General features: G+C 50.6%; 2 protein-coding genes across 2 annotated transcripts; one reads left to right on the forward strand and one right to left on the reverse strand.

The window, feature by feature from the left end:
- Positions 1 to 1,381: 1,381 nt before the first annotated feature.
- F5891DRAFT_83961 (TPR-like protein) lies at positions 1,382 to 5,980 on the forward strand. The gene is made up of 2 exons (XM_041373241.1): positions 1,382 to 1,720; positions 1,777 to 5,980. Exon 2 carries the CDS (start codon positions 1,781 to 1,783, stop codon positions 5,942 to 5,944), a length of 4,164 nt encoding a protein of 1,387 aa, XP_041218300.1. The 5' UTR covers positions 1,382 to 1,720; positions 1,777 to 1,780; the 3' UTR covers positions 5,945 to 5,980.
- Positions 5,981 to 6,471: 491 nt separating this feature from the next.
- On the reverse strand, positions 6,472 to 8,506 carry F5891DRAFT_1068809 (uncharacterized protein). Its single transcript, XM_041363205.1, has 8 exons — positions 8,430 to 8,506; positions 8,320 to 8,376; positions 8,041 to 8,265; positions 7,864 to 8,016; positions 7,566 to 7,728; positions 7,038 to 7,515; positions 6,709 to 6,982; positions 6,472 to 6,650 (listed from the first exon to the last, which is right to left on the reverse strand). Exons 1-8 carry the CDS (start codon positions 8,484 to 8,486, stop codon positions 6,543 to 6,545), a joined length of 1,515 nt encoding a protein of 504 aa, XP_041218301.1. The 5' UTR covers positions 8,487 to 8,506; the 3' UTR covers positions 6,472 to 6,542.
- Positions 8,507 to 12,653: the final 4,147 nt, after the last annotated feature.

Genomic DNA, 12,653 nt, shown 5'->3' on the forward strand with positions numbered 1-12,653 from the left:
ACAGGAATGGTCAAGGACTGCGTGCTCAATCAAGGCACATTATTTGACTGTAGCAGGGGTGTTATGATATAACAGATGGGTACAATGATACAGATCGGAATCAAGTGGCCAGTGGGTTTTTCGGGGGCGTGGATTGAATACGTGTTTTGGGGCTGTTAGGCCGGTCAAATGTTCATCACCGCAGGCAAGCTCCGGATGGCAAGGATTATGTGCTCACACAACAGGACGAGGAATGCCTGGAGATCTTCCATCCGATAAGGTGAATGGATGCTTCGCAACATTTTCGCAAGTACCGTACTGGCGGCTTTAGAATCAGTAAACAAATAGCAAGCAAGTTGCTATGATCAATTGTATTCCCACGTTCTACTAGTCCAAGTTCCAATACTGGGCCATCCAGAAAGTCAGGGATTTGGCCAGTCTGGGACAGAGCCTGGGAGGAAGTATGGGAGAAAGTATGGGACATCGGCACCTCCGAGCGGAATTCAAATTCCGTTCGATGTTTCAAACGATCATGTCAATCAATCCCGCCAACGTGCCCGCCGCCACCGCCGCCTAACATCTCACTGGAATATTAATGCTGCATGTTCATGCTTCGCCTCAACTCTGCCCGCCACAACTCTGCCCGCCACTCTCCTTGCTCACCCATCTCCTTGCTCACCCATCTCCTTACCCGCCCCTCTCCCTGCCCGCTCCTTTTTGAAACATTCATACTCCGCTTGAAGGTGCCGATGTTAAGGACCGAATCAATATATGACATAGTAATGAGCTCGCTCTGTTGCTGTATGGCTGCAAAAATACTCGCAACGACCATGGAAGTAAGTCCTTAGTATTATTACAGACATTAAGGAAGCGTGAGGAACAGTGACGGAAGTCGGTCCTTGGCACCGTTGCAGACAGTGAGCAAGTGTGAGAAACAGTGACGGATACAGAATTATTCATACTCCGCTTGAAGGTGCCGATGGGCTTGCCGATGTCCCAGACTTTGTCCCATACTTTGTCCCAGACTTGCTCCCAGACTTTGTCCCAGACCGGCCATTTCAGAGACGCCCTCGGGCCATCATACTATATGACGGGGGCAACCAGCTGTGTAACACTATAGCCTTTCTCCTCTATCATATGAAGACCAAATACTAGATGGAAGATAGTTGTTCCTTCTATTTTTCCATGTCATAGTGCCTGTCCACGCGCACGTTTGGTTTCAGCCGGACGTTCAAATCTGCTTCTACTAAATCACACATTGACCATCACCCTAGTAGCACAAATGGACTCTAAGAGTTGAAGCTCGATTGCTCAACTATTTTATATCGAAAGTGGAGTGGTCACAGTGGAAGGCTAGTAGTACTAGTGCTTTCTGTCATGCCTCGCATATTTTTGATGCCTTTACCAGAGCTCGCTGACAAGGGCCCTTGCTCGAAGTAAATGAATGGTAAAAACGCGCCTGTGACATTCTGTCGGAAGTCATAGTTATATGTAATTGAAGGCCAGTGAACACACCATGTCACCCTCGTGTTTTTCGTACGAGATTTGGACCCGACGCGCAGCTGCAGTGCGGTTTCAGGCTGCAATACCCTAGCCCCATGTAATTTTGGGACAGGGCCTCAACCTCACCATGGCCTTCTAGCTGGCCGTTAAATTCCTGGGATCGCTGAGGACTCACCATATCATTTCCCTCGCACTGGCAGGTCTGTAGTGTGCGAGTATTGCAGTTTCAGCTCGCTGAGTGGGTATTTATTTTGACTTTACACCATTTTGCATTCAATTGGAGACCTTTCACAGCGAGATGGGGCAGTGGTCATCATCTTTTGTTATCCGCCCCCCCGGTCATGGAGATGAATCCGCGTCTCTGAACAATCGTGCAGTCAGCCTTCAATACAGATTCCTGCAGCGGGGCATCATGTCTGACCTCGATGAGGCCATCGAGCTCCATCGTGCTGCATTACTCCTCCGTCCACCCGGTCATTCAGAAAGATCTATGTCTGTGAATAATCTTGGAGTCAGCCTTCAACACAGATTCCGGCAGCGGGGCATCATGTCTGACCTCGATGAGGCCATCGAGCTCCATCGGGCTTCATTACTCCTCCGTCTCCCCGGTCATTCAGATCGATCCGCGTCTCTGAACAGTCTTGCTGTCAGCCTTCAAGACAAATTCCTGCAGCGGGGCATCCTGTCTGACCTCGATGAGGCCATTGAGCTCTATCGGGCTGCATTACTCCTCCGTCCTGCGGGTCATGCAGATCGATCCGCGTCTGTGCATGATCTTGCTACCAGCCTTCAACACAGATTCCTGCAGCGGGGCATCCTGTCTGACCTCGATGAGGCCATTGAGCTCCATCGGGCTGCATTACTCCTCCGTCCTGCGGGTCATGCAGATCGATCCGCGTCTGTGCATGATCTTGCTACCAGCCTTCAACACAGATTCCTGCAGCGGGGCATCATGTCTGACCTCGATGAGGCCATCGAGCTCCATCGGGCTGCATTACTCCTCCGTCCCCCCGGTCATTCAAATCGATCCGAGTCTCTGAAAAATCTTGCTGACGGCCTTACAATCAGATTCCGGCAGCGGGGCATCATGTCTGACCTCGATGAGGCCATCGAGCTCCATCGAGCTGCATTACTCCTCCGTCTCCCCGGTCATTCAAATAGATCCGCGTCTCTGAACGGTCTTGCTGTCAGCCTTCAAGACAGATTCCTGCAGCGGGGCATCATGTCTGACCTCGATGAGGCCATTGAGCTCTATCGGGCTGCATTACTACTCCGTCCTCCGGGTCATTCAGATCGATCCGCGTCTGTGCATGATCTTGCTACCAGCCTTCAACACAGATTCCGGCAGCGGGGCATCATGTCTGACCTCGATGAGGCCATCGAGCTCCATCGGGCTGCATTACTCCTCCGTCTCCCCGGTCATTCAAATAGATCCGGGTCTCTGAACGGTCTTGCTGTCAGCCTTCAAGACAGATTCCTGCAGCGGGGCATCATGTCTGACCTCGATGAGGCCATTGAGCTCCATCGTGCTGCATTACTCCTCCGTCCTCCGGGTCATTCAGATCGATCCGCGTCTGTGCATGATCTTGCTACCAGCCTTCAACACAGATTCCTGCAGCGGGGCATCATGTCTGACCTCGATGAGGCCATCGAGCTCTATCGGGCTGCATTACTACTCCGTCCTCCGGGTCATTCAGATCGATCCGCGTCTGTGCATGATCTTGCTACCAGCCTTCAATACAGATTCCGGCAGCGGGGCATCATGTCTGACCTCGATGAGGCCATCGAGCTCCATCGGGCTGCATTACTCCTCCGTCCTGCGGGTCATGCAGATCGATCCGGGTCTCTGAAAAGTCTTGCTGCCGGCCTTACAATCAGATTCCGGCAGCGGGGCATCATGTCTGACCTCGATGAGGCCATCGAGCTCCATCGAGCTGCATTACTCCTCCGTCTCCCCGGTCATTCAGATCGATCCGCGTCTCTGAACGGTCTTGCTGTCAGCCTTCAAGACAGATTCCTGCAGCGGGGCATCCTGTCTGACCTCGATGCGGCCATTGAGCTCCATCGTGCTGCATTACTCCTCCGTCCTCCGGGTCATTCAGATCGATCCGCGTCTGTGCATGATCTTGCTATCAGCCTTCAACACAGGTTCCGGCAGCGGGGTATCATGTCTGACCTCGATGAGGCCATTGGGCTCCATCGGGCTGCATTACTCCTCCGTCCCCCCGGTCATTCAGATCGATCCGGGTCTCTGAAAAGTCTTGCTGCCGGCCTTACAATCAGATTCCGGCAGCGGGGCATCATGTCTGACCTCGATGAGGCCATCGAGCTCCATCGGGCTGCATTACTCCTCCGTCTCCCCGGTCATTCAGATCGATCCGCGTCTCTGAACAGTCTTGCTGTCAGCCTTCAAGACAAATTCCTGCAGCGGGGCATCCTGTCTGACCTCGATGAGGCCATTGAGCTCTATCGGGCTGCATTACTCCTCCGTCCTGCGGGTCATGCAGATCGATCCGCGTCTGTGCATGATCTTGCTACCAGCCTTCAGCACAGATTCCGGCAGCGGGACATTATGTCTGATCTCGATGAGGCCATCGAGCTCCATCGTGCTGCATTACTCCTCCGTCCCCCCGGTCATTCAGATCGATCCGGGTCTCTGAACAGTCTTGCTGCCGGCCTTACAGTCAGATTCCGGCAGTCGGGCATCATGTCTGACCTCGATGAGGCCATCGAGCTCCATCGGGCTGCATTACTCCTCCGTCTCCCCGGTCATTCAGATCGATCCGCGTCTCTGAACGGTCTTGCTGTCAGCCTTCAAAGCAGATTCCGGAAACGGGGCGTCCAGTCTGACTATGATGAAGCATTTGACTTGTACTCTCAACTCTCCCACCTATCCCATGCAGCATCTCGCACAGATCTTGGTGCTGCCAAGTCATGGGCGTCCTCCGCCTACGTCCTCAATCACCCGTCTGTATTGCTTGCTTATCAGGTTGTTGCGCTCAAATTCTTAGACCAGCAAGTTGCTCTCCTCTCGTCTTCTTCCCATCACTTCAGCGCCATCAGGGAAGCTGTTTCTTCCCTCGCCACCGATGCTTTTTCGTGCAGTGTTCATCGTGGCGCGCTAACCACTGCGGTGGAGCTGGTGGAGCAAGGTCGTGCAGTATTCTGGACACAGCTGGCACGCTTCAGCACGCCACTCGATGAACTTTCTCGTTCAGGTGACATCGGCACGGCTTTGGCAGAAGAGTTCAAACGGTTGAGCTTTTGCCTTCGTAACGCCTTTGATCAGTCTGCTGAAGATCAGTCTCCGCAAATCCGACAACTGACCATGCAATGGGATGATGTCGTCACACGCATTCGCATGCTCCCCGACTTTTCACGCTTTCTTCTGCCTCCACTGTTTTCTTACCTCCAGAGGGCGGCTGAAGATGGTCCAGTGATCATTGTCAATGCTAGTCAGTATGGCTGCGATGCCTTGATTGTCCGTAAAGCGGAAGATCCTGTCCATGTCCCGCTTGACATCACACAGGCTGAAGTGTTCGAATTCTCATCCGACTTCCACACACTCGCAGAGCAGTTTGGTTCTTCTGATAATATTCAACTCAAGCTTGTTGGCATGCTTCGCAAGCTTTGGAATGATGTCGTTGGCCCCGTCGTCCAAGCTCTCAGGGAATTGAATGCTCGCCCTGGTTCGCGTATATGGTGGTGTCCCACTGCAGAGTTCACGCTGCTTCCCCTCCATGCAGCAGGACCATACGAGCCGAAGAAAAAAAATTTGTCTGACATTTACATCTCATCTTACACCCCCACTTTGACGACTCTCGTTCGTGCCAGAAAGCAGCCTGAGGGCTCTCGAGATGCGTCGTCGCAACATTTTGTTGCTATCGGTCAAGGCAACCCAGTCAACGGGAGGGAGCTTAAATGCGTCGCTCCCGAGCTAGCCGCCGTCGCTCAGCATGTTACTCCCATCGTCTCCTTCACATCTCTTGAGGATGCCAACGCGACAGTCGACAATGCACTCGGTGCACTCGATCATAATCAGTGGCACCATCTTGCCTGCCATGGAATGCCGAATCGGAAGCAACCGTTCGAGTCTTCCTTTGCCATGCGCGACGGACCTTTGATGATCAAGGACATCATTCGATCCCACTGGCAGAACCCGCAGTTTGCATTCTTATCGGCCTGCCACACTACCGTTGGCGACGAGAAGAGTCCCGATGAGTCGATCCATCTCGCTGCAGCTATGCAATTCTGCGGATTTCGCAGTGTGATCGGTTCCATGTGGTCTGTTGAGGACGAGGTTGCACGCCAGGTCGTGTCTGCTTTTTATGGCAACCTCATTGATGATTCAAAAAGATTGGACTGCACACGCGCTGCGGTAGCGCTGCACAAGTCCGTGAAATCATTGCGCAAGAAGATTCCATTAGAGCAACAGATTGTATTTGTTCACATAGGTGTGTAGTTAGATTCGATTCGTTATGTTATTCCATTTTCTGTATCTCTAGTTGTTTGTGTTCCCTCGCTCTCATCTTGCTTACTTATTTCTGCATGATACGTATATAGTTTGTTGTTCTGTCAAGTACTGTACTTGTGTCTCACCGTGTCCCGTTGAATCAATGTGATTTACTCCTGCATCGTCACAACTTCTACTAAGTTAGCATATGATTCGGCGAGTGGTGTTACCCGTGAGCTATTAGTACCAAGGCTTGCCACCCCCATGGCATGGCGTATGTGTCTGTTCATTGATTCGCCAGCCGGCAGTGATCGTCACTCATAGGTGCCATGACGCTGTATCATGGTAGATCCTCTGGGATATGACGATTGGCAGGTCCTATTGGCGGCACCGTTGTCAAGCCATGTACAGGCACCGCAACAAAGTGCGTAGTGCCAGAATTGTTGCTTGCGGGAGAGTTTCACTCGCGTTCTACAGTTGCTGTCACCGCTGACCAGATATTCGATTTCGTACCATGTAAGGGAACTCCATTGTGCGAGAGATTCATAACATTTCATTTGTCAAGCGATCATTCCATACTTGTACAGTCTTCCCTGGTAATCTATATTTATGAATAACACTTATCTTGTGAACGGCAACAAAATAGCAGTGTACAACGTTCAACAGCAGTCAAAACATGCAGATCCTTCATATCGCCATCAGCAAATGAGGGGCTCTGAAAAACAAGACAGTCAGCATGAGGCTATGTATTCTTCAGTACGACGATAGCTTACTTTCAAACCGACAAATCTTTGCTCGTCAATCATCACGCCCGAAAAACCTTCAAGCTCATCCCTTCGACAGATGCGATAGGGCAAATTTGTCTCAATAAGGCCCGGGAAAAGGCCGTCCGACGAGATGATCGTGGGGTAATCAATGACCTCAACCCTCGCCTTGGAGTCCGGCTGCGGAGGAAAGACATGCCGTTTGGTTTTGCGTACATTGAAGTCCATCACTTGCGTGCTGCTGGATTGTAGCGGAAAGACCACTCGATGGCCATGAACGTATCTACTCATGCTTGATCAGCATGGGTCTGGGCAGGAATATTTCAACTCTTTCTTACCTTAGCCACTGATATGGTACTTGATGATGAAGCATGCGGCTCTCGTGGGGACCCCACTCCTCCCAAGGCACCTCGAAGGGGGTTGTTTCTCTTTGTTCCCGGTATTTCCGTATATATCTGAGAGGAGTGCTATTCTTGAAGAAGAGAAAGAATTTGGGCCTAGCGCCAGGGATATGCGGGTCCATCTGAATATAATCCACGGATAGAACATACATCCGCTCCTCCTGATTGGTCCAGAAAGGCGTGTTTGGAGGACACCTTGCCACAAAGTGACCGGTATGAATCGCGCAGTGCACGAAATGGCGAGACTTCAGGACAGGCAACGATAGGCTCGCTACATGGACGATTTCATGTTGATTTTCCCCAAATGTGAAAACTTGGATCGAACCACCGTCTATCCCGCGCGTGATCATGTATGCCCGGTTCAAAATGAATGAAAAGTAGCTGATATGAGTGGCAAGTCGTCGCCGTTGCGATCCTGCAAAGCCAGCGTTGGCTATAAGCTACTGGGTGTTCATAGACAGGCACTTACGACAAGTATCTGACCTGTCTTCCAATTCCAGATTGTGATGCGAGGATTGTCGAGCTCCATCCAAAACATACCAATCACATCATCCACGATTTGTATGAATGCACTGGTCATTATGGAGGGGGTGAGGGTGCGAAGAATTGGAGATGACGCTTCGGGATGCTTGACATTGGAGAAGATAGTGCGTATATGGACCGCTGTGTAATTAGAATTGTTCACTCTACATCCAACAATCAGTCATCTGTGCGACAAAAAGCGAAAGACACCAAAGACGCACAGGTCATCATCAGATTAGACAAAAGCGATGAGATCTTGCGATGGATCGATGGTGAAGTCTCCCGTGGAGATGCCTATGGCATTCCGAACCAGCGTGTGTCCAGGAGCTGACGAGGGTGGTAGCCAGGAAGAAATGAATCTTCGTGAACAGGATTGGTTGTGATCAATGCCTCCCTAAGAGAACGTCTTCGCAAATACACCCCCCACAAGCTCGTATGCGTGGCAGAAATCAGGCATGGGTACCCGAACTTCTTTCTTCCACTCGAACAAGGTCCACGCACTACGGAGGGTCCGCAGTTGTTCCAGACACTCTGAAACTGTGACGGTGCTCGGAGGGCCATCAAGCACGCAATCAAGAGCAAGCTCAATGTGATACTGAAGCTCTGCAGAGGAATCAATCGCCCTGTTCAATGTGCGGCAGACCTGAAAATTAGTCAAGTTTAAGTCCACGAGAAAAGAGCAGTATGGCACACGTACAGAGGAACACTGCAAGATAGATGGACCGTCTATATGACGAAGGATTTCTACCAGTAACTCAGAGGGTAGAAGGATCAAAGTGTTGAAGGATCCTTCATGTCTGCTTTTACAGCGGGCAGGCAGGCCACCGGTGTAGTCTGCCTTGTATCGAGTGTTGGTGCAATCATAGTAGCTGCTGTAGACGCTTCAAGTTGGTGGGTGCTAATGAAATGACGCGGCTGCAATTCAAGTTGGACTTTGATTAATGTGACTGTGGACTTGTGTTACGCTCGTCGAGAACCGTCAGCCCCGTTTCATAAATATTGTACCTTGTCTCCTTGGCCTTAATACCAATATGTCATGCTATCCTCGTCCTTTTCCCTGCTACCTTTTGAGGTAGGAGCATATATGCGAGATGGGAGAGCAGGGAGGCGCTAGGTTACGTAAATCCTCGAAAATTGAACTACCGCAATGACCTCGAGGCATGCACATGCCAACTTGCCATGATACTAATCAATCCATCACGTGTGAGCGCAAGCCTGCGCACGCTCCAGGCTTCTATACGCTGTACAAATTTATGAAGATCAAATTCTGGAAAATTCAAATCGAGTTACTTGAATAACAAATTGCCAATCGACCGCCACTGAAGTACTTATAAGGATTCACACCAGAAACAGAGTATCGTTAGGCGTCGTGCTTTGATATCCCGTCTCAGGTGCGTATATATTGTGTTTGCTTCGAATTCACTCGACCTCACGATATGATTTAGGAACGTCTTTCTCCCTTCTATCAAGGTTTGGCCAAGGGAGATTAGGACCACTGTAAGCTAGTCAAGCGTAACGTCAACCTAGCTATGACATGCAACATCTCTCATGGTCTGATTTGTTGTTTGATCTTACACCGTAACGGAGCTCGACTTACTTTGCACCTTAAAGCGTTCAAAACGAACTAGGTCTATATCAACTCGCAGTTCCAAAGTTTTTTGGCACCTAATGACTGTCCCCCGGCCGATGGACAGTCAGCACAAACTGCTGCTACCGATTGCGCATATAAATGTACTTCGATCATGAACTCCAAACCATGCTGTCCTGAACCAAAGGGACCTCCATCGTATGTGTCATACATTTTGATGCTTTAAATTGTAATAAAATCCGTGCAGAGAGCCCTGTAGTGACGTCATCAAGAAATCTTGTGCAAGCGATTGTTGTCCTGCGCCATGCGCTGAAGGAACCCCAGGTGTGAAAGTGCGAGAAGGCGATTGCACGAAGGCAGAACCGACAGTCACATGCAATGTGACTTGTGATTCAAACACTGTCCAAACTTCATCTGCTGCTGACACGAAGCAATGTGGTACGCCGAAGTCTGCGTGTGACACTTGCTCAGTACCGTCAGATGATTGCGGGGCATGTACTACGACCACGGCACCTAATAATTGTCCCTCGACCGACAAACAGTTGACCCAAACTGCTATAACCGATTGCGCACATGAATGTTGCCCAACCACGAACTCGCCGGTGAAATCATGCTGAAATATGCCTTCCATGTACGTGCCAAAAAATCGTAATCTGATGCTCATTATGATTCTTGTTCACAGAGGAAGAAATGTAAACTCGTCTTTCAAGACGTTTACATGTGAGGAAAACGAGAATGGACACGAGGAATTTGGTGGTGCACTCAAGGAGAATTCGACTGATGGACGAGACTCTCGTAGATTGAACTTTCAAGTTTCTTGCTTTAATCATGCTGGGACAAGCTTAAGCACCGACGTAATTTAGAAAAACGCGTACATATATACTTTTCGATGACGTGTCTGTATTTCATAGCAAGGCTCCCGTGACAACCCGTGAGCCGTATGAGTGGGAATGACCCAACGCAATACTAGTACTGGGAGGGTACGACGGAGATTGCATGTCCGTGAGGCCCAAAACAGAAGAGTGTCCTTTGGTTACTTACGCCCATTCGTGATCTGTCTGAATTCTCACTGGTGGCTTTTGCATTGAAATAGTGATTTCGCCAAGAAATGCGGTACTGTTAATAGGGGCGTGTTCTAGATGCATGGTAAAATGAATAGTGTTGGCGGGAATGCAACACGGAAGTATAACTGAGATAACTCATGGGCATACCACCGAAACGTATGACAGGAATGGTCAAGGACAGCGTGCTCGATCATAGATTAAATGCGTGTTTTGGGGCTGTTAGTAGGCCCGTCAAATGTTCCTAGTTATAAATGGTCATTGCGAGCGCCGGACGATGTGCTCACACAACAGGACGAGGAATCGCTGGCCGAGATCTTCCATAAGATGAATGGGGCACAGGTGTGAGTTCTGGACTCTGGAGGGACCTTTGACGGCAAACACCGTCGTGTTAACTCAGTGAGTGTTGTATGGGCGCTTATGAGTATGTCGATGATCACGCCATCCGCTGTAGGCGTGTCGCATGCTATGGTTCACACTATGATCAAAGCACATCTGCTTCAGCCGTACGTTCAAGTCTGCTTCTACTAAATCAAACATTAACCATCACCCTAGTAGCACAAATGAACTCTTAAGAGTTCAAGCTCGATTGCTCAACTGTTTTATATCGACAATGGAGTGGTCACGGTGGGAGGCTAGTAGTACTAGTGCTTTCTGTCGTGCCTCGCATATTGTTGGATGCCTTTACCTGAGCTCGCTGGCATGGGCCCGTGCTTGAAGCAAACAGATGGTAAAACACGTCTGTGATATTTTTGAAGCCATAGTTATATGTAATTGAAGGGCACTGGGCCGGGTGGATTCATCATGTCACCCTCGTGTTTTTTACATGAGATTTTGACCCGATGCGCAGTTGCAGTGCGGTTTCAGGCTGCAACACCCCAGCGCCATATAATTTTCGAACAGGGCCACAACCTCACCATGGCCTTCTAGCTGGCCGTTAAATTCCTGGGATCGCTGAGCACTCACAATACCATTTCCCTCGCACTGGAAAGTCTTGGGTGTCCTAGTACTGCAGTGTCAGCTCGCTAAGTGGGTATTCATTCTGATTTCACTCGATTTTGCACTCAATTGGAGACCTTTCACAGCGAGATGGGGCAGTGGTCATCTTCCCTTGTTATTCTAGTGTATCGAGCTGCGTTGCAGCTTGGTCCTACAAACCACTCTCTTCGACCCCTCTTTATCAACAACCTTGCAATCAGCCTTCAAGACAGATTCCGGCAGCGGGGCATCATGTCTGACCTTGATGAGGCCATCGAGCTCCATCGTGCCGCATTGCTCCTCCGCCCCCCCGGTCATTCAGATCGATCCATATCTCTGAAAAATCTTGCACTCAGCCTTCAAGACAGATTCCGGCAGCGGGGCATTATGTCCGACCTCGATGAGGCCATCGGGCTCAATCGTGAGGCGTTGCTCCTCCGTCCCCCCGGTCATTCAGATCGATCCATATCTCTGAACAATCTTGCACTCAGCCTTCAAGACAGATTCCAGCAGCGGGGCATCATGTCCGACCTTGATGAGGCCATCGAGCTCAATCGTGCCGAATTACTCCTCCGTCCGCCCGGTCATTCAGAACGATCCATGTCTCTGAACAATCTTGCTGTTGGCCTTGCAACCAGATTCCGGCAGCGGGGCATCATGTCTGACCTTGACGAGGCCATCGAGCTCCATCGTGCCGCATTGCTCCTCCGTCCCCCCGGTCATTCAGATCGATCCATATCTCTGAACAATCTTGCACTCAGCCTTCAAGACAGATTCCAGCAGCGGGGCATCATGTCCGACCTTGATGAGGCCATCGAGCTCAACCGTGCCGCATTGCTCCTCCGTCCCCCCGGTCATTCAGATCGATCCATGTCTCTGAACAATCTTGCTGGTGGCCTTGCAGCCAGATTCCAGCAGCGGGGCATCATGTCTGACCTTGATGAGGCCATCGAGCTCAACCGTGCCGCATTGCTCCTCCGTCCCCCCGGTCATTCAGATCGATCCATGTCTCTGAACAATCTTGCACTCAGCCTTGCAGCCAGATTCCAGCAGCGGGGCATCATGTCTGACCTTGATGAGGCCATCGAGCTCCATCATGCCGCATTGCTCCTCCGTCCCCCCGGTCATTCAGATCGATCCATATCTCTGAACAATCTTGCTGTTGGCCTTGCAACCAGATTCCGGCAGCGGGGCATCATGTCTGACCTTGATGAGGCCATTGAGCTCAATCGTGCCGAATTACTCCTCCGTCCGCCCGGTCATTCAGAACGATCCATGTCTCTGAACAATCTTGCTGTTGGCCTTGCAACCAGATTCCGGCAGCGGGGCATCATGTCTGACCTTGATGAGGCCATCGAGCTCCATCGTGCCGCATTGCTCCTCCGTCCCCCCGGTCATTCAGAT

The sequence above is a fragment of the Suillus fuscotomentosus genome (genome assembly GCF_016647785.1).
Source record: "Suillus fuscotomentosus strain FC203 chromosome Unknown F5891scaffold_120, whole genome shotgun sequence".
Classification (NCBI taxonomy): domain Eukaryota; kingdom Fungi; phylum Basidiomycota; class Agaricomycetes; order Boletales; family Suillaceae; genus Suillus; species Suillus fuscotomentosus.

Coding starts and splice junctions, on each gene's coding strand:
- F5891DRAFT_83961 (XM_041373241.1), top strand. CDS start 1,781: ATGGGGCAGTGGTCATCATCTTTTGTTATCCGCCCCCCCGGTCATGGA.
- F5891DRAFT_1068809 (XM_041363205.1), bottom strand. CDS start 8,486: ATGATTGCACCAACACTCGATACAAGGCAGACTACACCGGTGGCCTGC. Junction 7,729..7,863: donor CGCAAGATCTCATCGCTTTT/GTCTAATCTGAT, acceptor TCCAATGTCAAG/CATCCCGAAGCGTCATCTCC. Junction 7,516..7,565: donor AGGTCAGATACTTGTCGTAA/GTGCCTGTCTAT, acceptor CTGGCTTTGCAG/GATCGCAACGGCGACGACTT.